Source organism: Vidua macroura, chromosome 10, assembly GCF_024509145.1.
Source record: "Vidua macroura isolate BioBank_ID:100142 chromosome 10, ASM2450914v1, whole genome shotgun sequence".
Lineage (NCBI taxonomy): Eukaryota > Metazoa > Chordata > Aves > Passeriformes > Viduidae > Vidua > Vidua macroura.
Genome location: NC_071580.1, coordinates 14,833,857 through 14,859,311, shown reverse-complemented (window position 1 = coordinate 14,859,311; position 25,455 = coordinate 14,833,857). Strand labels below are relative to the sequence as shown.

Sequence of the window (25,455 nt, the reverse complement as noted above, 5' to 3'; positions counted from 1 at the left end):
GGCAAGTTTAGAACAACTTTGATGAAAATATTTATGTGAGGTGTATTTTTGCCACTTTTGGCTTATAAGGTAAAAGCAAAGATGAAACTTGGACGTTTAGGACAGGCACAACCCCTCCTGTAGCAGCCTGTGCTCTCTCTATGTCTCCAGCCAGGTGCTGCTTAGAGCTTAGTGCAGGCAGGGTTATGCTGCCCTGGGCTTATCTTGTGTGTGCCAGTGGCTCTGCACGGTGGAAAATGGCAAATGCAAATATAAACTTGTGTACTGAGGCAACTGCATGTGGCTTCTTTACAAAGCTGCACTTAATACCAATAAATCTGAATCATCCTGAATCAAAGCTTTGATAAGAGGCAAAATCTTTCATTGGAGTTCATCAACTCTTGTGAAGGTGCCTTCAGTTTTGTTCTGCTTTTCTAAGAGGTCAGTAGAGAAAGACTCCCACTGAGACTCCAGTCTTTGCTCAGTAAAAGCCTTCATTCAGCTCTTGACAGTGTTAGGAGACAACACTGTCAGAAGAGAGGTAGGGTTCAGGTGGTGCTACCTCCTGGAGTTGTGGCAAGGCGCCCTGGTGTTCACCACGGATTGCAGGCAGTGTCCCACTGAGGTTTATGTAGTGCAAATGTTGGAGTGCTCAGTGCTTTGCAGAGCTAGATCCCAGCACTAACCACTGCTTGGCAATGATACTGCATCTCACTTAGAAATTAATGTTTCCAAAAATTGCATGTTGAAGTGTGAGGAGATTTTAATGCTGGAAAACCACTCAAACAGTGGATGTAGGTTGCTGGCCAGTGCTTATTCTATGCAAATGAAAACATCAAATGTATGTAAACAGGTCCTGCTATTGTGAATTTTCACTCACTATTCCAGTGAAAAGAATTGCTAGGTATTTGATGTACCTTAAAGTGTTGTTTGTAATGTTTTAAGTGTGCCAGGCCTGGACACGTCACTCATGTCTGGTACCTCGTGTTGAATAGATCAGTAACTTACATGTGTCTGGAATTACAGCCTGCCTTATATCCTACCTGTTTATTGTTATTATTAGGTATTAGCAATTGAGGACGACACTTCTGCTGTCTGAAGATGGAGAACAACATAACTACTATATCTCGTGAAGAGCTTGAAGAGCTACGAGAAGCATTTGGCAAAATAGGTGTGTTTTAAATAAGGGCATCATAAAAATCCTGTTTAGGATTTGTGGAAGAAATCTTTATGGATCATGGTTTTGATAGGGCTGTGTTCTCCCTCTGTATTGCCAGTAATATCTAAAAAATATCTAAAGTAAAGAGCCCTTTACTTTCACTGGAACTACGTGTGTTAATTTCTTTCAACTTCAGCACTGAAAACAGATACATTTAATTTCTTTCAACTTCAGCACTGAAAACAGATACATTTTCTTGCAGGGTGGTAGCAGTTTCTTTGTTATTGTATATGCTACAAAGTGGGTCTCAAAATTCAGGTTTCTGAACTCCTTAATTTGGAAAAATGTTTGATTAAGCTTCAGGTGTTATATATTTTCACGTTAGATTACTGACACTTGGTTTTTGCTTTACTTGCATGCTTTGGTGAACTAATAATTTCCTTTATTCAATCAGATTTTATGTTTTAAGAAAACTAAACTTGGAGATTTTTTATCTTTTGTTAATAAGATCAGCTTTGTTATGCTAATGTTAATAAATAACAGTACAATTTTGTATGCTTGACAGGATGTTTACAGATTAATCAGAGCACACAGAAATTGTAAGAAATTATATAGCCATTAACCCTTTTTTCTAGATTGCACTGCTGTTGTGAATGTTCAGATCTGCTTTATTTCTTATTTACTGCCATTCTGAGTGGTGATTTGTAACTGTGCAGCTCAGGAAATCAAACAATCATGTTTGTGATCAGTCATCATGGGGGAACAGGATCATTTTAGGCAAGAAGTCTTAAATATTAGGAGTCTTTACTTGGTAAAGAAACTATTGGGAAGTTGTATGTTAGGGATTTGGAAGACTGTGAGTAGCATGGAGAAGTGAAGAGAGAATTATTCAGGTTCTGCCAATACAGGTATCACGTGATGCCCAGTAGAGAGTCAGGAAGATTAAAATAAAAAGAACTAACTTTACAATAAATAATAGAGCAATGAACCCATTGACTCAGGCTGTTGTTGAGATCAAAGAAAGAGTAGAAATTCTAAAGGGAGTAAGATACATCCATGGAAGTTAATTCGTGAGTTGCTGTTAAACAATCATCAAGACATCTATAGCTCAAGTAGTTCATATCCTGCAGGTGCTGGAATGATAGACCAAGGAGAAGAGCACTATACACATGTATCAGTCTGCTAAGAGATGTTAACATAGGTGTTGTCTCTGGTGTTGTCTGACAGCTTTTCTGTATGTTTGGTTTTCACCAATACTATCTGTAGTCCTTCTCCATTCTCTGCCTGCATGTTTTCATATTTCTGCTTGAAGAGTTGTCTATACTGCTTCTACTCACTGAAAAGCATTTTTTTTGTTGCGCTTTCTGTAAAACATAAAAATTAAGCATCACTAGTTTTTAATTTTTTTTCACATTTTTAATGTCTTCATGGATAAAGTGCTTGCTGCTAAATTGGTAAACTGAGAGAAGGCATTTATTTAACTCTCAGCTTGTCATCATGGAAACTTACCCTCAGTGAAAGATGAACCTGGAGAAATAAAATAGCTGGTAATCTGAGTGAGCTCATGAGCATGTCCTCTGCTTGTTAGACCATCCCTGTTATTATGTATGGTCTTACATGTCTGCAAGCCAGTGGATGGATAAGTACATATGCAGACATTGAGTTTGTGTATTGATTTGTGAACTTCTGATACTATCAAAACCACAATTTTTTTTTACCCTGCATTTTTAGGCTTTTGTCTGCAGTGAAACATGGCTGCCTTATGAAGCTGTACAGAAGCTACATAGTGTAGTATAGATTACAAAAAAAAATACTGTATAGGAATTAATTATGGCTGGAGATGAAAGCATATTTCTTGTATGCCCTTCTGTAATGAGAGGCATTCATCTACTCTGGTATTATTGACTGAGTTCTGATACTAGATGCAATATGAAGAGATGTTTTTAACTAGTAAATGAAAAAAAAACCCAAAAGTGGGAGCACCTTGACAAATCAGAGAAGTGTCCACAGCATCTGCTTCTGTTTCTGATTCATTGTGATGTTCTCTTAAATGTCATAGAAATGTTTCATTCATAGAGCTGAGAAAATACTGTTAACTAGTATTTTTCAGGAGCTTTAATATCATCATAAAAGTTGCTGAAAACTGTTGTCGAACATGGAAAATATTAGCATTAAATATATAAAACTATGGACATTATATCCAGGTTTACTTGGGCAGGATATTTCTTTTGAACTTAAATTTGATTGGACGTGATCTATACTGTGTATGAACTACAGCTTTTTTGCTTTTAAAAGAAGTACTTCTCTTCATTGTGTAGCCAAGGCACAGGTAAGGCTATTTTACTGGACATGCTCAAATTCTGCTTCTATAAATATGTATATACATATTGTATACATAAATATGCATAGATTTTAAAAAATAGGAACAGGTAATGCGGTTGATTCATTTTTGTGTTCCTTTGGCTAAAAACATGGGTGTGTAAAATGATTCTTTGTTATACTAGGATGAAGTCAAGACAGCTTTCTGCAAAGAGATTGGCCAAAGGTGAAAGTACAGGGGGTATTTTTGATTGTTTCTGTACTGCTGCATTATTCATCATGAATAACGCAAATGATACTCAATTTATTTTATGTGATACAGCCTTTAATTTCTTTCCACAATATCAAACCTCTTGTTGAAAAAAAGCATTCTGATTCTTTGCTGTACATGACCATTCCTGCCATGTGGCCTTGGGAGGAGCCAGGTGTAAGGGAAGGTGGCAGCTCAAATGGCTCCCAACGGAGCCAGTTAATAGATAAAAGAAGGTCATCTTTAATAAACAGATACAGATCATAAGAGACTTATTCTTCACAGGTAAGCCTGTTTAAAGAACAGAAAATGTTTATCAGATACTAGGATAAGAAATAAAATGCAGTCAGGCAGTGTTCTTGGGGGTTTTTTTGGTTTTTGGTTTTTTTGGGGTTTTTTTTTCTAGGTTTTTCTTGTGGAAATTTGCTCTTCTAATATCAACATGCATCAGATTTGAGCTTACTGATTGCAGGAAGCATATATTAATTGACATCCCTTTGATTTGAGTGTTTATAGATAATTTTGTCGGGAGTCTAAAAAAAAAAATCATAAGCTTCACTATTTGCAAATTTTCTATCTTGTTCTGTGCTCTGGGATCATAAGATAGTTCCTGAGAAAGCATATAACAAGATGGCACAAGTCCTAAATAGTTGTGCCTCTAACCCACAAACATTCCTTCATACTTCCTTATCTATATGAGAGAAACAAACACTCATCTAGAACTGTGTTTATCCTGCTTCATTTATTCTTAACAGTTTCCATACCTTAGTACATGAATATGCTTCAGTTTATATAAGTATAACAACTTGTGCTTTCATTCTACAGATATTGACAACAGTGGGTATGTCAGTGATTACGAACTTCAAGACCTGTTTAAAGAAGCAAGTCTGCCCTTGCCTGGTTACAAAGTCCGGGAAATTGTAGAAAAAATCATTTTAGTGACAGATAGCAACAAGGATGGGAAAATCAACTTTGAAGAATTTGTCTCTGTAAGACCTTCCCTTTGGATGTTTCTCTACTGTCTGATATCTACTGAAAATTAGGTGGTACAACTAAGTACTATTTTTATATATAACTATTATTTTGAGTTTTCTGTGACAACCTAGAATATCCTATATAGTTATTTTCTAATCTGTATCTTTCACACTCCTATTTAATTTAATGGTTCTGATATCAGCAGCATGTGAAAGAACAGTTGTTGCGATCAGTGTTGTCTTCAGTTTTCTCCAAAACGAGGGGAAAGACTACATATTGTAGGAACTGTTGGGTCAGCCCTCGCTCTGACAGAAGAGCAGAGAATTGGATACCAGCCTCTGAATGCTCTTAGTAGTGCTTCACTATGCTTAATCTCTATACTAATGGCTGTTTATTACTGGGAATGAGGTACAAGTTTTCCCTTTCACTGAGCAGATTTGAAAGCTTTAGGCTTTTCTAATGAGAATCGCTCACTGGTGTGTTTTAAAAGAAACAAGAACTTACCAGGCTGTTGGTTTGTGGGTGTTTGGGGATGATGATGTTTGCTTTGAAGTTAGAGTACTTCTGCTAATTGCAGAAGGTTGCTTGTTGAATTAGTTATTGATCTTTCTTTCTGAGATTCTGAACATGCAAGTATTTGCTTCCAGATATTAACTGTATCTTATACGTCATTGTCGTCTGAGACCTCTGCAGTATTTGGGCAAACTTAGGACATACTAACATATCCAATGTGATTTACATTGCAGGCAGGTGGAAAATGGTATTAGCTTGATAAGGAAGGGCATGTTTAACTGTCATGTTTAACTTTTACATGCAAAGCACGTGGGGAAATAAGTGGGAAAAATACACTATCATCATCAAAAATGTGTATATCTTTAGTTGTGTTCTTCAGTTTACCAAAATATTGGTGGAAAAATTGTGTAGATATTTGTATATCTATATTTTTAGACAGCATGGCTTAATAGAGGTATTCACTGTGAAATAATGTTAGATATCCAATACAGATATTGATATCCAAACAGTAATTTTTTTTTTAGAACAGAAGTCAATATAAATATCAAAGAAATTCAGTCAGATTAATTACTGACTCTAGACTACTTATATGAATTAACATTTATTTGAAGGTACAATTAATCACAAAATGCTTTCTATTTTTTTAATTTCAGATAATTCAGGAATTGAAAAGTAAAGATGTTAGCAAATCTTTCCGAAAATCAATAAATAAAAAGCAAGGTATTACAGCAATTGGAGGAACATCAGCAATATCTAGTGAGGGGACACAGCACTCTTATTCAGGTAAGAAATAATTAAGCATGGGCAAATTTTCCATGAGGAGGACTCTTTGAATTTGCACTACAGATAAAACAGAGCCTAACTGGAAACTGTTGGCAGTAAAAGCAAATTAACACAGCAAAAGCATGTGGAGATAGACAAAGTAAGTGTGGGTGATAGTTTATTAACTCTGTTCAGTTGTTGCTTAGTTTCGCTCTTAGTTGCACTTGGAGGCAAGTTGGGCATCTGTGTGAGAGCAAAAGAGGAAAACAAGCACTGACATCTTGTGGGGGAGGAAACTACCCCTTTGGCTTACTTCTAGTAAAGCTAGTCAAGTTTTCTTTCAAACTTCTAGTCAAGTTTTTGCCCTAATTATATGCTAATGGAATCTTATTCCTATATTCAGATAAAAAATGAATGAATCCTCATTTTCATTTCCAGAGTGTTAACTAACATGAGCTAAAACCCCACTAACAAAACACCACATATCCTTTCTGGATGGACTGCCCTCCTCAGCTGTCTCTGTCATTACAGAATTGTTCACTTGTACGTGGTTTTTGCATAGACTGTCTCACACTAAAGAAGCTGCTTTTAATATTTGATCTGTTTCTTTCTACCTCCCCCTGCTGTATGTAATTTAAGTTGGTAATTGTGCCTAATTGCATTGCAGCTCCTGGCCAGAGTGTGAACCACCTTCTAGGATCATATTGCAATGAGCAATATTGCAACTTTTTAAAATGACTTAAGTCTGGAATTTGTGTCGTTCCAGGCTGTGTTAAGGTTCTGTATATAAGGAAGATTTACTTTGATAACCAAAGGTCTCTTTCAGTAGGATTCCAGCACCAGCTATACCTGGTACATCCTCAAAGCAGGGGACATGCTCCATCCCAAAGGATGCCTGTAGGGCATCAGAGGTGATTCTTTAGATGCAGTTTTATTTTTGGTGGAGAGAAACAAACCCCACTAGAGCATGATTCACCTGGCCTGGCCTCACTGGACATCTCGTTTATGATGAAGTGAAGTGTGCTCTAGAATTTCACATTGTTTCCCACTGACAGTGAAAGAAGTGTAGTGAGTCAGGTGCTTCTTGAGGTGAGGTGAATACCGTCTGTACTGTTTGGGAATTTGGATACTGAGACTGATTGACTGTTATCCAAATAAGCTTTCTTAGATACATAGTAATAAATTATGCACTGAATATGAAAGAGAATTTAAAACTGAGATACTAAACTTTTTAAGTTTCTCAAAACTAAAGACAGCTCAGATCAGTCTCAAAAGGCTGCCAGTCTCTGAAGTCCAGCAAAAGGCTGAATGAAACACTGCATTTTAAACAAACAGTGCATGTTGCATATTTCAGTTGAGACATTTTCCCCTCTTCTTTGTAATTGCTGAGAAACCGAATTTGAAGTCAGCCATGAGGATACCTTCCCTATGATGTTCCTGTGATATTCATGTTATCCTTCAGAAAATCACCAGATACTTAGAGGGTGCAATGGGAGAAAGGTCAACTTACCATTTTTTGTGTTCTTTCTTATTGGTCTGATTTTTTTAATGACTAACCTTTGTGAAACTAAGGGGTTTTATTGCAGATGAACATGTTTGACCCAAGTATGCTGTTCGTAGAAATGTTAATCTTTTATTTTAATGCTGTCTTTCTTTTCAGAGGAAGAAAAAGTTGCTTTTGTTAATTGGATAAATAAAGCTCTACAAGATGACCCAGACTGTAAGCACCTCCTACCCATGAACCCATCAGATGCCAGTCTGTTTAAATCCCTTGCAGATGGCATCCTTCTTTGGTGAGTCCAAGGCTATGAGAAAGAAAATAAATTGATCTCAAAGGTTAAATGCTGATCACAGTGACATGAATTAGCAAACTTTAGACACGCTTTAACTCTTAAATATTTCAATCTGGGTGCAAGGTGGGGAAAATCTGTTTGCCCATAGAAATGTGATTTTTAGCATATTTTCTATGTGACTCTGTGCATATGTTATAGAAGTGGTTTTCCACTTCAGACCCATAATTATACATGCCAGATATGTGCAGGCTGTTTATAAAGGAGATAATTAAACAGTTTATAAATTAATTGCTTGAAATAATTAAAAAAACTTGACTATTTTAAATGTTTTTAAAAGTTACTAATTATAGTCATTAAATCATGGGGTATCAGGAACAGAAATCTGAATTAAATCCATGGCAAAACAGAGAGCATATAGTAGGTCCCTTAACTTCAGTCTGCTGTAACTTTCTAGTTAAAGTTGATTACTAGTACTTAGTCACACACCATGGTAACAAGGGATTAGCTGTTAGTATTGATGTGAATTAGTCTTTGAGATCCATGTAGATACAAGGTGCTACAACCATGCAGTGCAGAAATGTACTGATTATACTACAGTTTTTCAGTAGAGACCATTTAAGTTACTTTGGTTTACAGTTTTAATCTCAGTAACCTTCTTTGACAGTTACAGATGTGATCTATTAATTATAAAAGGAAGAAGCAATATATTATCTGGAGCATTCTAAATGAATGTGCAGTTATTTAATGGGGGAGAGGAGATTTAGAGGATGGTCTTTTTTTTTTTTATCGTGTCAGAATTGTTTGCAGCTAGTTTAGTGTTAGTAGTTTATAACCAAATAATATATTTTCTGAGAAATGGAAGTTTGAATAAACTCTTGACTTTTCTTTCTTAGCAAAATGATCAACTTTTCACAACCGGATACAATTGATGAAAGGGCTATTAATAAGAAAAAACTCACTCCTTTCACTATTTCTGTAAGTACTGCATGGATAGGAACTTGCCACAAATGAAAAAGTAAAGTATTTTTCTGTTTTAATGACAGTTCTCCTTGTGGAGAAAAAAAAATTAAAAATTGTATGTAGTAAAAAAATCCTGAAGCATGAAATTGTATTTTCTAATAACTCTACTGCATTCTCCTATTTCTTAGATGATTTTCAGAAAAACTAGTTTTTTCTTGTTTTTCCTAATTCTTTCTCTATTAGCTATTTTTGTTTTGCCTTACTGAGTACCTGAAGAAAATAATTTTAGACTTTGAGTGGGTGGCCAGGTTGTATTTTAGCCATGCAGGAAGTATCTGCATGGCTGTATACTCTATAAAAGGATGATGCACTTTCGATACTGGAGAGCAGCATTGACAGAAGATCAGATCTATTTTAATTGTGTATGAAGTCATGGAAAAGTTTGACAGAAACAGTTTTTAAGAACTTAGTTTGGGTTTAAGGAAACAGGTCTAGAAAGGGAAGTAGATCCATAAGTTACTGACCCAATGAGAAAAAAACTGTGGGTGAGAAACCTCTGTTAAATGACAGACTTTTCAAAATATGGAAAGTTAAACCACACTATGTCCTAAATCCTCCAAGTGGGTTTTGTAATCGCTACTTATTTAAAAAAGATTTGTCAGCAAAGATGATACTGCATGTGTTTATGTTGCCTCTGTAGATAGTGAAATATGACACAAGAAAATAGTAACACTGATGAGAGCTGCCAGCTATTTTTTCTTGGAATCTTTTTCGATATCTCTGACAATCACTAGCTTTACTTTGAGTGTCAGGGTTTTAAATTGTCATGATTTTCTTATGCTCTTCATTCAATTACAGTTTAACAATTGCTTGAATAAATGTGTAAGATTTAAGATGAGATGACAGTGATGTCAGTAGTATCCTGCATGGACTCTATGCAGGAATTCCATAGGAACATATTTTTCAGGATCAAGCTTCTGATATTTATACAAATCAATGCAATGCATGTACAATGCATGCTAAGCAGCATTGTTTAATTTGTATAACTGATACTTATGAATTGCAAAAAATATTTTGATTAAAGTATTCCTCAGTAATCCCAGCTGCAGAAGGTGGTCCACAATTTTTGGTGGGTCCATATTTAAACACTGTCATTGTTTTCATTAAATTTTGGTAAGATGCAAGGTAGTTCACAAAAAACCTCCAGAGTGTAGTTTTCCATTGGAAGCCATTGAACTAATGCCTTATTTCTTCCAAAGCTTAATTTTACTAAAATATACAATCTCCCAAGTTTGTTAAATGATGATATTCCAAATAGGAAAACCTAAACCTGGCTCTGAACTCAGCATCTGCCATTGGCTGCACGGTTGTCAATATCGGATCACAAGATTTGCAAGAAGGAAAACCACACTTGGTATTAGGACTTTTGTGGCAGATCATTAAAGTTGGCCTTTTTGCTGATATTGAGATCTCCAGAAATGAAGGTAAGAATAATGCCAGGTATAGCAATGCAGCCACTTGGAATTAGCTCAGACCACAATAGCAGTGATTTCAGCTTTCTTCCAAACTTGCTTTTAGCTCTTATTGCCTTGCTAAATGAAGGGGAAGAGCTGGATCAGTTAATGAAGCTTTCCCCCGAAGATCTCTTGCTACGCTGGGTGAATTACCATCTGGCCAATGCAGGGTGGCAGAAAATCAGTAACTTCAGCCAAGACATTAAGGTATGTAGTTATTTCTTCTCATAATCGAACACAGTGGTATTAAAACACATAATGCATAGAAAAAAATTGTCAGATCAGAAGAGTTTAGATACAATAGTAATCTGCTTTATCTGGCTGCAGGTTTATCCTGCAATTTCAACATTGAAAGAGCATTATTTTGATCTCTTCTATCCTATTCAGTTGCTCATCCCCTGTTATTATCATATCACAGTGCAAAGTGAACATTTCCAACAAGCTGATAGTCAGGGAAGTTCTAATGTTGTAAGATGGCTATTAGAGTTATTTAGGAGAATTTGCATCACCTTACTAGCTGCCTAATAACTGCCAGTCACTGCTTTGCTGGTGTGTCAGCTGACTGCCACAGGGGCTGAAAGGTTCCTTGGGGCAGATGGCAGAGCTGCATCATTCTCTTCAGTCATTCTGCAAAGGCAGGCAGAGCAGTGCAATAGCCCAGCTGGCGAGAGAACAAAACTTTTTAAAACTGAAAGCAAAGGAGGAAGATTCCCTTAAGGTGGTTAGACCTCCTTTCATTGGAGAAAACCATGTCCTTAATTGTAAGTTACATATTTTCAAATGCTACCAAGAAGACTTACTAAAGTAGACTGTAACTAGCGTTTTACATGAAAACTGCTACTATGGTAAAAAAATTATATGGTGTTTAAGAGAAGTAGTAAATACTTCTAGAACTAGTAGGGGTTTATTTTTTCTTCTACTTCGTTACTGCAAAATGGAATCCTTTTTGTGGATGACTACATAAATTTACCCTGCATATCTTAATTACAACAGTCTCATTAATATGCAGCAGAATAAATTTAACTAGCATTCTCCAGAATAATTAGCAGATATTCCTTTTCTCTGTCATCTGGCTAAGTTCTGTATGAAACAGGGTAGTAAAATGGCTGTATGACCTCATCCATGTTCACTGAAATTAGGGTGCTGTATTTTTGACTCCTATGGCTTTTGGATTGGACTATTAGAGTAATAAATGTCTAGGGAAGGCTATATACTTGCTGCTTTTTTTTCTTCTTTTTTTTTTTTTTTTTAATATTACACTGTTTGTCTTAGGACTCAAGAGCATACTACCATCTGTTAAATCAGATTGCACCCAAAGGAGATGACCTTGAACAATTGCCTATTAAAATTGACTTTACAGGATTTCATGTAAGTATCCAGAAATGTAAAAATAGTCTGGAATTATCTGAGACCTCTGTGTATGGATCCAACATTCTGGTTACTAGGTTGTCCCTGAATCCTCTTCTGTTTCCTAAGGTGTGCAAAAACTTAGCCAGATTCCTCAGTGTTACAAAAGCCTAAATGAGCAAAAACTTGAGTAAGTTCTACAATGCTGCTTAAACAGGATAATGCATCCTGCAGTCAAATGTTTGGAGCTGTTTCACTTGGAGTAGTGTATATTGATTTTCAGTTGGGTCATCCAACATGAATATTACAACATCTTGCTCAGTTCTCCTCTTCTGGAATTCAGACAAGGAAGAAGAATAGACTTCACAAACCGTTGATCCTTCCTCTAACCAAATAGCATTTAGAAAAAAACATGTGAGCCCTTCCATTAATCACAGCCAAGTGTGGCATCCATCGGGCTTTAAGTTGTAAAGGGACAAAGCATCTAAAACCAGCCTACATTGATGTGGAAACACTTGTCTAAGCTGCTTCATAAAGCCTGTTGGAAGGACTATTCTGGGAGTGCATTTGATACAAAGTTGAACTGCATGCCTGAGATACTTGTATATCAATCAGAATCTAAAGTAGAATCTTGTTACTCATTATTATCATGAAACCCATGTGCAAAATTGTTTTCTTACATATTTTAGTTCTCTTAAATTCCTTGTTTGCTTTGTTTGCTCTTGTTTGGGATTTTTTGAGAGTGAGAAAGAGTAGAAGTAAATTTTTTCCATGTAATTTCCTATGAAGTTCATATGATCAAATTTTGTAATGAACTAGTATATTACTAATAAAGACAAATGAACAATGGTTAAGTTACCAGCTTATGATGATTAAGAAAAAAAAATATTGAAAGGACAGCAAGTTGGAAGCATTCAAACTCTTACTGATGGTTTTGGGCATCATCTGGAATTACTTGAGAATATCAGTTTAAAGCAGTGATGTTGAACCTTTGGTACATGTAGGAGGATACACAATATGGGAATCAACAGCCTGGAAATGGAAATATAATCTCTGCACTCCTGGCTGCAGTTGCTGTGATTCATGAGGAATGCTGTGCTGACAGCCACAGAAGTGAAGGACAATAGAAGGGAGAGGGGAATTGTCACAGGCTGTAAGAGCTACCTCAGGCATTGGCAGAATGAGGGAGGAACTGATATGGGTCATTTAAAGATCTCCCTACCTGATGATTCAGTAAAATCTAGTACTAGACTTAACTGTAAATTAACTTTTGTTTATTTTTCTTTTTAGGATAAAAATGACTTGAGGAGGGCTGAATACATGCTCCAACAGGCGGATAAATTGGGCTGCAGACAGTTTGTAACTCCAGCTGATGTGGTTGCAGGAAACCCTAAGCTCAATTTGGCTTTTGTTGCAAATCTCTTTAACACATATCCAGCCCTGCACAAGCCTGACAATTCATCTTATGATCTCAATTTATTAGAAGGTACTCAATTTTCTGACTATACAGAGGAGAAGAATATTAGTAGTTTCTCCTTAGGTATTCCTTTTAGTTTGTGATGTAGGATCCCTGTGTGCTGGTGCCTGTTTTTACTTACTAGCAGCCAATATAAACCTTAGCAGAAAAACCCAGTAGTGTGTATATCATTCTCTTGTGTTACCCTGACCAAATGGTTATTCCTGAATAACCTCCTGTCATCCATTTGCAGGAGCAAGAACTGTCCTCCTGCTTTCCTTTCAGTTTCCCATGCTTCTTTCCATGCTATTTAATATTTGAGCTGATGTACAAATTCTGGCTTTTCTTTGCAGTGCTATCTTAATGCAACTGTAATAGTCCTTAAAAGTATTTTTCACATAATGCATTTATATATATGCGTGTGTATGTTTGCTGCCTTTTAAAGTAGGAAACTATTTTTTTAAAAGGCTTCTGTATCAGCAGCCTATATTAATCTATTGCATCAACAGCCTGTATAGATCCTGTCATATCAGGGAATTTGGCCTTTAACTGTACGTTCAGATCTCTAATGCTAGAGATAAAGGGATAATTGGTAACAATCTTTGGCTGTTGCCCTTGCTGTGGACCAGCTAATCTGGGATAATGGAATGGCTCCTGCCAGTGTATTTCACAGTTGTTCACTGATCTCAAAGGAGTGTGAGAATCAGGGGTGCCGCACTCAGGAGTATCATCAGCAATGTTCACATAGTCCTCTGCACTGCCTTCTCGTGCCTTCCTCTTACTGTTCCTATCAGGTTTCCTTTCCATCTAGGTGAGTCCATCTTCCTTTGCTCCTGTTTTTTCATTATTTGTCTCTGCTGCTGCATCCCTGTGTCACAAATCTTGTATCCCTCAGAGCATTTCTGTTTCAGGCTTCTTGCTCTTCTAGCTTCAGCTGGGTGCCAGCTGTGATGTGATAGACGTTGTAGAGCACAGGACGTTGTCTTCCCTTTTCAGCTGTGATATTCCCACTCACTGCAGTCCCTGCTGGCCAGGACAAATGACTGAAGGAAAGGTCTGCTCTTCCTCTGCTTCAGTTTTGTTAAAAATGTATACAGGAAATGTATACAGGAGCTATGTGGAGGTGGAATATATTCAGTTCAGCTTCTCTGCTCTGAAGATAAAATTGCTGGTGTGATTTGAAATACTGAAAACTTGGTTAAATTCGGAAGAGTTTTCAATGGCATAGGAAAAATGAGTTGAATTAATTTCTCTACTTTCCTGAAACATTTAGATGGAGATCAAAGTCTCAGCCAAACCAGTTTAAAAAGTTACAATCAGCTGAATGCTAGACTGTGATTTTGTAATGATAAATACCGGCCAAATTTAACTTACTATTTACAGTATATATTTTAGAGATGGATCATGCCAATGTTATCTGTTCAAAGAAAAGTAGATAACTCCTTTTTGCCCTCAAATAATAATTTCCATGGTGTCAAGTAGATCTAAACCATCAAAATAGTTATTTCAGCCCAAAAACAATGTTGTTAATGTTTTTTTTCCTGTTAATGTATTATTTGTTTTCCATTAAGTCCTGTGTTTATACTGATGTTTTCTCAAGCTAGTGATATATGACATTGATTTCTTTATAGTTTCATCATAGATTGTCTGTTGAAATCTGACTCATAATTTATAATGCTTTCCTGTTTTGCTTCATGAAATGCAGATTTGACCCCTCCTAATGTAGGTACTGTATTTAGTACTTTTCTGTACTCCATAAGTGTTTATTCTGCAATTTTTTTGTTCTTTTTTTTCCCTATTGTTTAATCATCTCTGTCCTTTTCTGGTTGATTTTTGCATTGTTCTTACATTTTCCTATTGTTTTAATATGCCATCAAAAGTAAAAGAGAAGGAAAAAACCCCACAGCATATAAAACGAGGGCAAGAGTTGCAGTAAGTCAAATGCCATACAGGTATTTTGGAGGGTTTAGCCAGTAAGGGCTTTCCATGAACCAAGAAGTCAAGCTGTAGGCATGTGTGGGTGAGTAGAGCTTCCTGCAAGTTTTCATTTTCCTGCATAAATTCCGTCTTTTCAGGGACTGTCCCACCTGATCAGCCTGGTGTGGTTGTCCTCTTCAGTTTAAGACAGTTAATGCTGTGCATAAACTGACATCCGTCCTGATAATACGTCTGGTGATGTGCACTGAAATATGGAGAGCATATGTCTCAGGAATACTGACATAGCAAAATGAACATTGGATACTGTGTGGGGGTGGAGAGGGCAGTCCTGAGCTCAGTTATTGCACCACCTTTGCATGTTGCTGCTGATCTAAGGAGCCCTTCACTTGTGGGGAAAGCAGCAGTTTGGAGTCAAAGTCACAAATAAAGCTGAGTTCTTGGGGGGAGGAAGAGGAGGGACTTGTGTCCCCCCACTTTTCCTCCAGCGTATATGCCCTGTGCTGTGCTTAGATTACTGGCAGTCTTCATGGCTGTCAGCACAAGAGGGTTAAGTACTCCCACTCAGGCTGGCTGAACTTCAGGTGCAACTGTATCTGGAGCTCATTTGTGTTTCAGAGATAATCTTAGATTTATTCAGAGTTCTTTGGATTCTTGCTTCCCTCCCTATGGCTACTCTCCACTCAGTTCCACAGTGTAATGATCTCAAAAAAGAGATGGCAATAAATATAAAGGATACTACCAAATTTGCTCCTCTCTCTTTTGTGTAGCTCTGCCCCCTTTCTGCAGTTTTCCAATGATTTTGGCTATCTGCTGCACCACTCAGCAGAAGATATGCTCCTGATAGGATCACAAGGTATATTTTGAATAAAAGAATAGAGAGAAAAAATTGGTCAGTTCTCAGCCATCTGGAAAACTTATGAACACTCATGTATTGCATGATAAAGGGATTTGTTTAGAGTGGCATATTAAATATAGTGTGCTGGGTTTAGTTCCTGGACTCCCACTTTCCAAAAGAGTCCTGCCCAGCCTGCATGCTCTTGCTCCTGCTTGGCTACTTTGGATTCTCCTGACAATATTAAGCAAGCATTTTAAAATCCTCAGTCTGAGTGCAGTTGCTGAGTATCTGGTTTTGTGGCTACACTGTTTAGTAAGAGTTCACTAAATAACCTTGGTACTCTCTTTGTAATGGACAAGTGTTCCTGAAAGCACTTTGCAGTCAGTATTTTAAGTACTGCAAATTAACTTAAAGCTCAGTAACCATAAAATCATTAAAAAAAGCACAAGGCACTTGCTTCAAAATACTCTAATCTCAAAGATATTCTTTAGAAACTTAAATTATATATCATTCTTGAGTTATGATTGTTTTTAAATGGAAAAACTGATATTTTTAATAACTTTGTCACAAAGTGTGATTGTTCTTTTGCATTTTTATGTGGCAAGAAATACGTAAAACAAAGCTCTCTGATCTTGCGGAATAGTATTTTTCTTTGTTTCTTCTGTTTCATCAGTATCTCTGTGGTTATTTTTACAAGTAAATATTTGAAACAAATGCTAATTTGAATTGTATATGAAAAAATAATAATTTAGAAAATGTATCAGTAAGATGAATATCAACTATTTCATAATAATTGGAAATTAAAAGAATCTGGTAAGGTGGCTGAAAATTTAAAAATAAAATTTATTCTGTTAGAAACTGTAAACTACAACTGAAATTTCTGAAGTCCAGAGCTTTTTGTATAAAAGAGTAAGAGACCTAGATTAAAATGGTAGCTTCTGTCTAAAAATCAATGTTATGGCATAGGTCTAGGCATGAAAAGATAACGTTAAAGAGATTTTATTTCTAGTCTTACGATAAATCCATGTTTACACAGTAGCTTCATTTGACAGAAATATTCATTATTATCTAGTTAGCCTAGAACTGCAGTACTAAATGAGACAGTAGTCATGCTATATAGACCTCATCAGACAAACAGGGTATTGTTACCCTCTAAGGAGCAAACGAAAACAGCAGAGAAAAATCTTGCTTAGATATTTGTGCTTCAGTCTGAAGAAATCTGCTCTTTCATTGTTTGGAGAGGTTTTCTCCTTCCTTAGTGTTTTCACTGTTTTCTTAACTGTAGTTTATCAACCCAGGGGAACAAAGTGATGATGTTATTCCAAGCTCACATATTCAGGCTAAATATTTTCTCAAATGCTCCTCTTTGATGCAAGAGAAAACAGCTTATGCAGCACTGATTCGCATGTAGATGGCTACAGAGATTTTAAAATTTAGGTAGTGTCATATAAAGAAAATTAATGAATTATTGCAAGCTGTAACTTTAAAGAGAAAGAGAGTTAGGTTAGGACTCATGATTGCAATAATAAAAGCAATATATATCAGGAAGGTGAAGGTTGGGATTTACTTCCTAATGAATTTTTTGCAGTTCTTGTAAGTAGAATTGCTGGTTAAAATTGTGAGGATAACTGGCCCCCTTGGCAGTATAAATAGCTTCACAAAGTTAACCAATATAACACTGCCTCTCCATGTTTTCAGTGCAAAGAACTAAAAGAATGAAATCTGTTGCTTTGAGGAGGCCCTTTGCAAATTAGCACTTTCAAATCCTGTGAGGGGAGAATAGAGTTGTAGTGCCTCGTGTTAGTACTGACTTTTAATTGAAAGATGTTATTTCTCTCAAACTGTTGAATGCAGTTTCCACTCATTTTAGGTTCAGGAAAATATTATTAATCGTCTCCATTATATATTAATTATGTGAAATATAAGAAAAATTTATTTCTGTATTTCATCAAATTGTATTTACTCAGATAAATATAGTCTAATAATACTACTCCCTGTAGTCACCCTGCCCTGTGCCCAGAACTTAGTGAATCTGAATTGCATAGGATTGCCTTGTAGTATAGACTACTGTTTGGGAAACTATGAACTCTTTTTGGGAGGGGGTGGTGAGAGATATGAGAAGCATTTAAACACTGCTTATTAAAGTGTTTTCTCCAATAACTTAAATAGAATTGTGTTTGTCACCATAGGAGAAAGTAAGGAAGAAAGGACTTTCAGAAACTGGATGAATTCACTGGGTGTAAGCCCATATGTTAATCATTTATACAGGTAAGATTTTTTTTAAATAATTATTTGACTTCCCTTGGGTAACAGGGGAAGAAAGAAGGAAAGAAGAGGGGGAATTTCTATTTCTACTAGAGTAGTGATTTCCAGGTTTCCTCTTCAAAACTGGTCTGTAGGAACACATTAAGCAGTATCTGACTTAAATATTCTAGTCATAATCTAGATAGACTAGAAAACCTAAGAAGGTTTAAATCTTCCCCCCTCACTCACTTGTACATTGAATTACATTTTTTTTAAAGTTGAGATAATTGTGTTTTATGATGCATCATTTTTATTTTTTCAGTAGACTGTAAGAAGCTCTGCAGTATAGTATTCCCTCAGATGAAGGGCTTTATAACAAGCTTTTTAGATGCTTCTGGTCACTTTGAAATTATGCCAGAAGCTGATTCAAATCCTGTCAATAAAAGATGAGATTGAGGGAGCAAATGCGAACACCTGCTTTTATGTTTATTTACTAATTGGTTTCATTATTTCTGTTTTTTGACCTCTGTAAAGTGATCTGTAGGTAGCTTAGTGTGGAGAATTTAATTTGTTAAGTAGCTGATGGGGATTATCAGTATTGCAACATATAATGGGAAAATAATACTTTTCCTACTGTTCTTCTTTTGCAAGATAAGTTCATTGATTTTGATTATTCTTTAGCAAAATACATCTGTAGACATCTGCTGATAAAGCATGAGTATTTAACATTTGGGAAAGTCCTTAGAGAACTAAAGCTAGATCAATAAATTAAAACTCTTTTAGCAGCTATTTTGTCTATGCCTACCTTATGGAAGTAATTATTTAATTGAAGCCAGTGACTGAGCTTGCTTCACTAAGATTTGTGAAACGATTGAAATTAAATGCAGAATTTGGTGTATATAATTGCAGGAATCTAGCAATCAAATATAGGCCAGTTTCTTTACAGAACAGCACCAGTTTTTATTTAAGTGTCTGGAATTTTTCAGCAACTTAATTACACTGTGAGAAGTCTCAAGTACTTACTTTGATTGTCAATCTGTGCTTTTATGCTTAAACCCATTGTTTTGCTCTTGGTTTAGTGACCTGTCTGATGCTTTAATCATCTTCCAACTGTATGACATGACGCGTGTTCCGGTTGACTGGAGCCACGTCAACAAACCCCCTTACTCGCTACTCGGTGGCAACATGAAAAAGGTGTGTGCATGCTCTGGGAGACAGCCCGGCTTCACTGGCTCCCGTTGTGCTCATGGCAGTCTGTGTTGTCGAGATTTCTGTGCTACTGAGACAGTCCTGGGAGAAAAAAAAAGGAAAATATATTTGTCAGATGTTATCCCAAAGAATAAATCGCAGCTATGGCACATATCACCTAGTTTCTACGTGTGAACACCTTTTAGCAATATTTCATTTATGGCCTGATTTGGCTCTAGAAGTGGAAGCTTCAGGCCTGACATGGCTGTTGTTGCTGGATGCTCCTATACTGTGAGGCATTTCCTCCCAGAGCAGTTTTATATGCTGCCCAGAGGATTTGGGCAAGACTTGCAGAATCCAAGCTTTCACATAGTTTTGTGATTGTTGTGAAGCCTGAAATGTAGAGGATAAAAATTACTGCCTGTTTAAGAAGAACACATTTCAATATCTTTAGAAGTATAGTTTTGATATAAATATATTTTATTCACTGCCTTAGTGGAAACTTGGCTTTCTCAAATGTGGAAAAAACTATCATTGGAATCTTGCATAATTGCATTTATAGTAAAAACTGTGTTATTTTAATCACAGTGTAGCTAGACTGGAAATCTTTTCTAGCTTCAGATCTCACTGTAGGTAACAGTAATCCAAAGTAATTTAAAATACACATAGATTATTGGTCTGTATTGCAGAAATATTAATATGTTTTCATTATTTGCACACAAAATTTATTTTTAGATTGAGAATTGCAATTATGCAGTAGAACTTGGGAAGACAAAAGCCAAATTCTCACTGGTTGGTATTGCTGGACACGATCTAAATGAGGGTAATCCAACTCTGACTTTGGCTTTGGTATGGCAGCTGATGAGGAGGTAAGTTAGGCAGTGTAAGATGGATGTGAATATGTGTCTGTGCATGTGTGTCTGTAAATCGAGGGAAATTAAGGGTAGTGTTTAGGTCACCCAACTGGTATTGTAGAGAGCAATCTCTAAATATCCCTGTTCTCAAAGATAAAATTGTATATGTGTTTTGTAATTTTATATACTGTGCAGTGATTGAAACCACAATTTGTAGTGACAATTAAAACCTTATAAATTAGAAACTGTGACTAAAATTATAAATCCTATAGCAAGTAAAAGGACCTCAACTTATTTAATGTTGATTCCATGTATCTTTCTGTAAGTAGAGATTAATTAAAATATTTGTAAAACCCAGGGAAGTAGTGATACATACACTATAGAAGTTAAAAGGGTAAAAAATTGTAGGCCATCACATCTATAGTTACATAAGTATCATCAAATCAAAATCTTGTTACTGTATTGAGCAAGTAAAAAATTATTATAAAGTGATTTCATGAAGGATCGTTTTATTGCAAATGTTACAGTGAATATTATGAGATTTGGGATATTCTTTTATTCAGTAACCACTGAAAAAGTGATTTCAAATACTATATCGTTTGTAAGATAAGGGTACCTTACGAAGAAGAGTACTTGGCATTGTTACTGTGATGAAGTAATATTTTACCTTTGCTTGTAGCTTTGTAAGAGAAGTTGAGTTCTACCTCTCATTTTAACTTGGCTCTTGTTGTCTTTATTGAAGGTATACTTTGAATGTACTATCCGACCTTGGAGAGGGCGAAAAAGTAAATGATGAAATTATTATTAAGTGGGTGAATCAGACACTTGCAAAAGCAAATAAGAAAACTTCAATTATAAGTTTCAAGGTAATCAATTTTATTTACTTTTCTTTCCACATATAATAAGACCTAGGATTTTTAACCTGATCTGTTAACGATTTGGTTTTAACAGCGTCTCCCATCGACTAGCAGAATTGGTTATGGAAATATTTCTGGTAGTCTCTGAATCTTTAAAAGTATTTTACAAATATATTGACAAATAAAAGAATTTATAGCAGCTGCAATAAGATACAAAAAGCCCAAAAACAAAGAAAAGAAAAAGAACTTTAAACTTTCAAAGGGGCTTCTATCTGAAATTACCAGTCTTTGGACGTGCCATGTGGTAAATTTTCCAAGTTTTTGGATATAGGCACTCTCATGCTTGTACAAACGAGAAGAATTATTTTGGAAATACCGGGGGCAGATGACCACTTCTCCTAGGAGCTGGTTAAAAGGATGTTCTCAGTGTGACAGAGCCTGGAGAGGGAGCCGAGGGTAACCAGCGACACCTTGTGTCGTCCTTGGCACTGCTGATATCAGTGCAGCAGGCCGGGGTAAAACAGGAGCTGTTCCTGTTCAGCATATAAGAACACATTGACAAAGGAAGCTTTCCTTCCACATTATTTAAGTGTTCAAAACGAAACAAGCCATATGTATGTCAGGTGTGTTATTCTGTGTGAATCTCTTGCTCAAGAAATGGCTGATTAATAATTGCACACAAATGGAACATTCTTGTACAGGTTCATTTTATAACCTGAAACAGTTATGTCTCTGATTCAAAACAGGAGAACCTAGCAAGTATTCACTATGTTATGAATTTTAATTAGGTAAGCGTTATTAATCAAAAAATTAAGTAGAAATATTTCATTTTCTTTTTAGAAGGTAACTCAAGCCTTCATTTTCTTATGAGATGTTGTTGCTTCTCTTCTACATAAATTGTTATAATGGTGGTATTTAATAAATTGAAAGTATAACAAGAATCTGTCACAGTATCTTGCCTTTGGTATGCCTGTGTTTTTGGGGGGACATTGGTCATGTTTTTAAGGTCATTGAAATGGTGTTTTTAAGATAATTCAACTGATGGTTGACCAACAAAGATAAGGAGGTACTGATGTAAAATGACACTCTTCAGTATTCATTTTTTACTACTAATTTTTTACAACATTCACATAAATATTGCCTTTCACTGTTTGGGTTTTGGGATTACTATGGCAAGCAGACTGTAGAGAATGCAGAAGTGCCTTATATTTCACTGTGGACCATGAAAGCCAAGTTCTGTTGTATTGCCATTGTTCAAACAGTAAAAATTATAAAGGTGTGTCTTATGGTCTTGGGGACTCCATGCATTTAATGCCTTGAAGCAGAATTATATTAGTACTATTAGATGTATAATTACTGATGGTTCTGTGGGACTTCTCTGAATTGGCAGTCATAGTTCTGAGCTGGTGACAAAGACAGCTGTCCCCATGGCTGTGCTCAGCCACTGCAGGGCCTGAGCCAGCCTCACGGGCACTGGCTGCGCTTGCTTTGGCATCAGCAGCTCCTTCTCTGCCCAGATAGTTGGGATGGAATGATTGCAGCAAGAGGACTTGCTCTTTTAAGAATCTCTGTGTATTAAATATGAAACACAGACTGCTCATGCTAGCTCAGAATACCATCTGAGTTGAAATATTATAGAAAGAGTGAGCCATAAACTACTGGAGAAAATAGTTCCATGGCAAGAAAACAAGGAAAATATATGTATATATTAAAATATATGCCTGTAAGGATCTTTTTTGTTGTCTTGAAAGTCTGGTCCTTGAACTTCTGTCAAAATTCCCTTCCTTCCTTAGGGCTTAAGGAGGGAAGTTTGTTTTAATAAATTTAAACCTTTTGTGCAATAATGATACCAGCACAGTGAACATTAGAATACCGATTGCTTCAGTCTTTCAGTATGCATGCAAGATGTGCTGTAGGGTTTTTTGCATTTTGAAGATGGAATAATCAAAGCAGATTCCTTAAACTAATCCTGAGTCTTTTTCTTTTAGGACAGATCAATTAGCACTAGCTTACCTGTCCTAGATTTAATAGATGCCATTGCACCAAAAGCAGTTCGTCCAGAAATGGTCAAGAGAGAAGACCTTTCTGACCAAGACAAATTGAATAATGCCAAGTAAGTTTTAAATGAATGCTTCATTTTTTTCTGAAATGCAGGAAATGCATGAATTCACAGTGTAATGCATGATTTACTGATTTATTAGGAGAAAGCTAACATGAATAGTAATAGATTTTTTAAATAGAATATAAGTTCTAATATTATTTTTCTAGTGTATCTAAAATATGAAGTCAAATTCACAGCTGATATGACCTACCACCACTGCACTGTAATTTGTTTCTTAATAGTTTACCATACCTCATACTGTTTTTGACCAAAATAAATACTTTGATAACCAGTAGTAAAACATCTGCCAGTACATGCTTTCTCCACAATAATGTCCATTTTCTAATAGAGCCTAAGTACTGTTAAATAGGCATATAATGCTATTGAATGCTATTGAAATCTGGTTTTGTTGTTGTGAGTTTTGACATATTAGTAGAAGCCAGAAAAATAACAGTATTTGTTTTCTCTTGTTTTCCAAGGTATGCCATTTCAGTTGCTCGAAAAATTGGTGCTCGTATTTATGCTCTCCCAGATGATCTGGTTGAAGTGAAGCCAAAAATGGTGATGACAGTGTTTGCATGTTTGATGGGAAGAGGACTGAACAGAATAAAATAATACAGACATGTAATATAACTTTCTGCCATGTTAAGCACAATGAATGCCTCGCAGTTTACAGAGTTCTGAAACTTAGTATGAGAAAAATTGTATGCACAAATATCAATTATCTTTTAATAACGTGTTTATATTAGTTCATTTTCTTCAGTTTCATAACACATGAATTATTTATGGCTAATACAGTTTTCAGAACATGTTCATTAACCAATCAGTATCACAGATTTGTATTGCTTGGAAAAACCCATATGAATCAAGCTTCATTTGTATTAGTTTCCATAGCACTGTAAGAGCCTGCATTATTTTATATATGTTGTTTCAGGACCAGTTATGAAACACTGTTTGATTTTTGTGGGTGTTACTTATATGTAGTCATACAAGTCTCAAGGTGCATTCCAATCCTGTTGGATTGGACTCCAAACTGCACAGAAGTTATCATCCTTGCCTTATTCTTGGAGAGCTTAACTCTTGTTGGAGCCAGTGAGAGTCTTGTCATTGACATCAGAGCAAGTAAAGGCCTATGATAATGTCTGGTAACTAATGAATACTGATTAAACTGATGGAACTTTTTTGTGGGAATTATTTTAAATATATGTAGTAGTTTTGTTCTGTTACTTAGCAGAAACTTTTACAAACCATGTTGTATGAAAAAAACAGCAATATAAAGCAGAAATGTCCTGTCATTATTAGGTCTGCATATGTGCTAAGTTTTGCGGTTGGACTAAACAGCTGTTGATTGAGTTTTTTTTAATCTTTTCATAAAATATTGTATTAAGAAAACAATAAAGAGCTGGCTAGTCCACTATGGAATTTCTTATTACGGTATTGTATTTCCTTATGTATCATTCCTTTGATTTTTCTAAAGTGTGTATCATGTGTGCAGAGGTTTTGTGTAGAAAGACCGGTGCATTATCTGGATGAGATGAAATACGTCTTTTTCTCTTGGTAATTTTAAAGTAACTATTTGTACTCCTTTTTCATCAGCTGTAAATTTTCACTTATCAAGCTGGAGCTGGACATTATTTAATAAAGTTTTTACCAAAAGCCAAACAATAAGAAAACTAAATCAAAATTAAAGATATTATTTTTTTAAGTATGAAGCTTCTACTTTCTCTCAGGTCCTGAAGCCAGTCCTAAGTGTGGCAGAACAGGAGAATCCTGATGAGCAAGCAGTTGGACTAAGTTTTACATCTTCACTATCTTGCACACAATAATAGCAATACTAAGGGATGCATCCATCCAGTTTCTATGATATAATGGGATAATGGAGACTGAAGGGAATTAAATGCTCGGATTTGAAGCCATTAGCCTCTGCCTATTTACTGGTTTGCATTGTTGGGACAAGACTTGGTTTCTATTCCCAGTCCAAGATGATGATTTGTACAGAATTTGAATTCTGGAGACAACTCAGTCCAAGTCCTCATTCAGGAGAGGCTAAATGGAGACTGACTTAGTCTCTATACCGTAAGAAAAAATTATCTCTTATTAAATTATAGAATCCTCAAGTACTGTATTTACCTGCCAGACACTTGGTACCTTACTCCATAAAAGCCACTATTTCCTCTTTTATAAACTATTGCTGTAAGTGTCCAGAGTTACTGCAGAGTTGCTTTGAGGAAATTTTCATGGGCAACCCTCTGATGCTGCGATGAGCAGGGCCGTAGTTACTGTAGCAGCTGGAAGAAAACAGATTTAAGGGCTGCCCAGAAGCTGCTGCAGCGCGCTCTCCCTCTCCGGCAGCCTGCGGCTCCCAGCCCGGCTGTGGGCAGGGCAGGGCCGCGCTCGGAGCAGCGGCGGCG

General features: G+C 36.1%; 1 protein-coding gene and 1 long non-coding RNA gene across 2 annotated transcripts; one reads left to right on the top strand and one right to left on the bottom strand.

Annotated features, from left to right (window-relative positions):
- Positions 1 to 917: 917 nt before the first annotated feature.
- Positions 918 to 24,882, top strand: PLS1 (plastin 1). Its single transcript, XM_053986257.1, has 15 exons — positions 918 to 1,150; positions 4,533 to 4,696; positions 5,849 to 5,978; positions 7,618 to 7,750; positions 8,644 to 8,725; positions 10,029 to 10,194; positions 10,289 to 10,431; positions 11,497 to 11,592; positions 12,862 to 13,057; positions 17,990 to 18,068; positions 19,124 to 19,238; positions 19,968 to 20,101; positions 20,829 to 20,952; positions 22,932 to 23,056; positions 23,524 to 24,882. Exons 1-15 carry the CDS (start codon positions 1,081 to 1,083, stop codon positions 23,657 to 23,659), a joined length of 1,893 nt encoding a protein of 630 aa, XP_053842232.1. The 5' UTR covers positions 918 to 1,080; the 3' UTR covers positions 23,660 to 24,882.
- On the bottom strand, positions 1,926 to 19,195 carry LOC128812090 (uncharacterized). The gene is made up of 2 exons (XR_008438584.1): positions 19,068 to 19,195; positions 1,926 to 2,502 (listed from the first exon to the last, which is right to left on the bottom strand). It is a non-coding gene; the product is annotated as an uncharacterized LOC128812090 (long non-coding RNA).
- Positions 24,883 to 25,455: the final 573 nt, after the last annotated feature.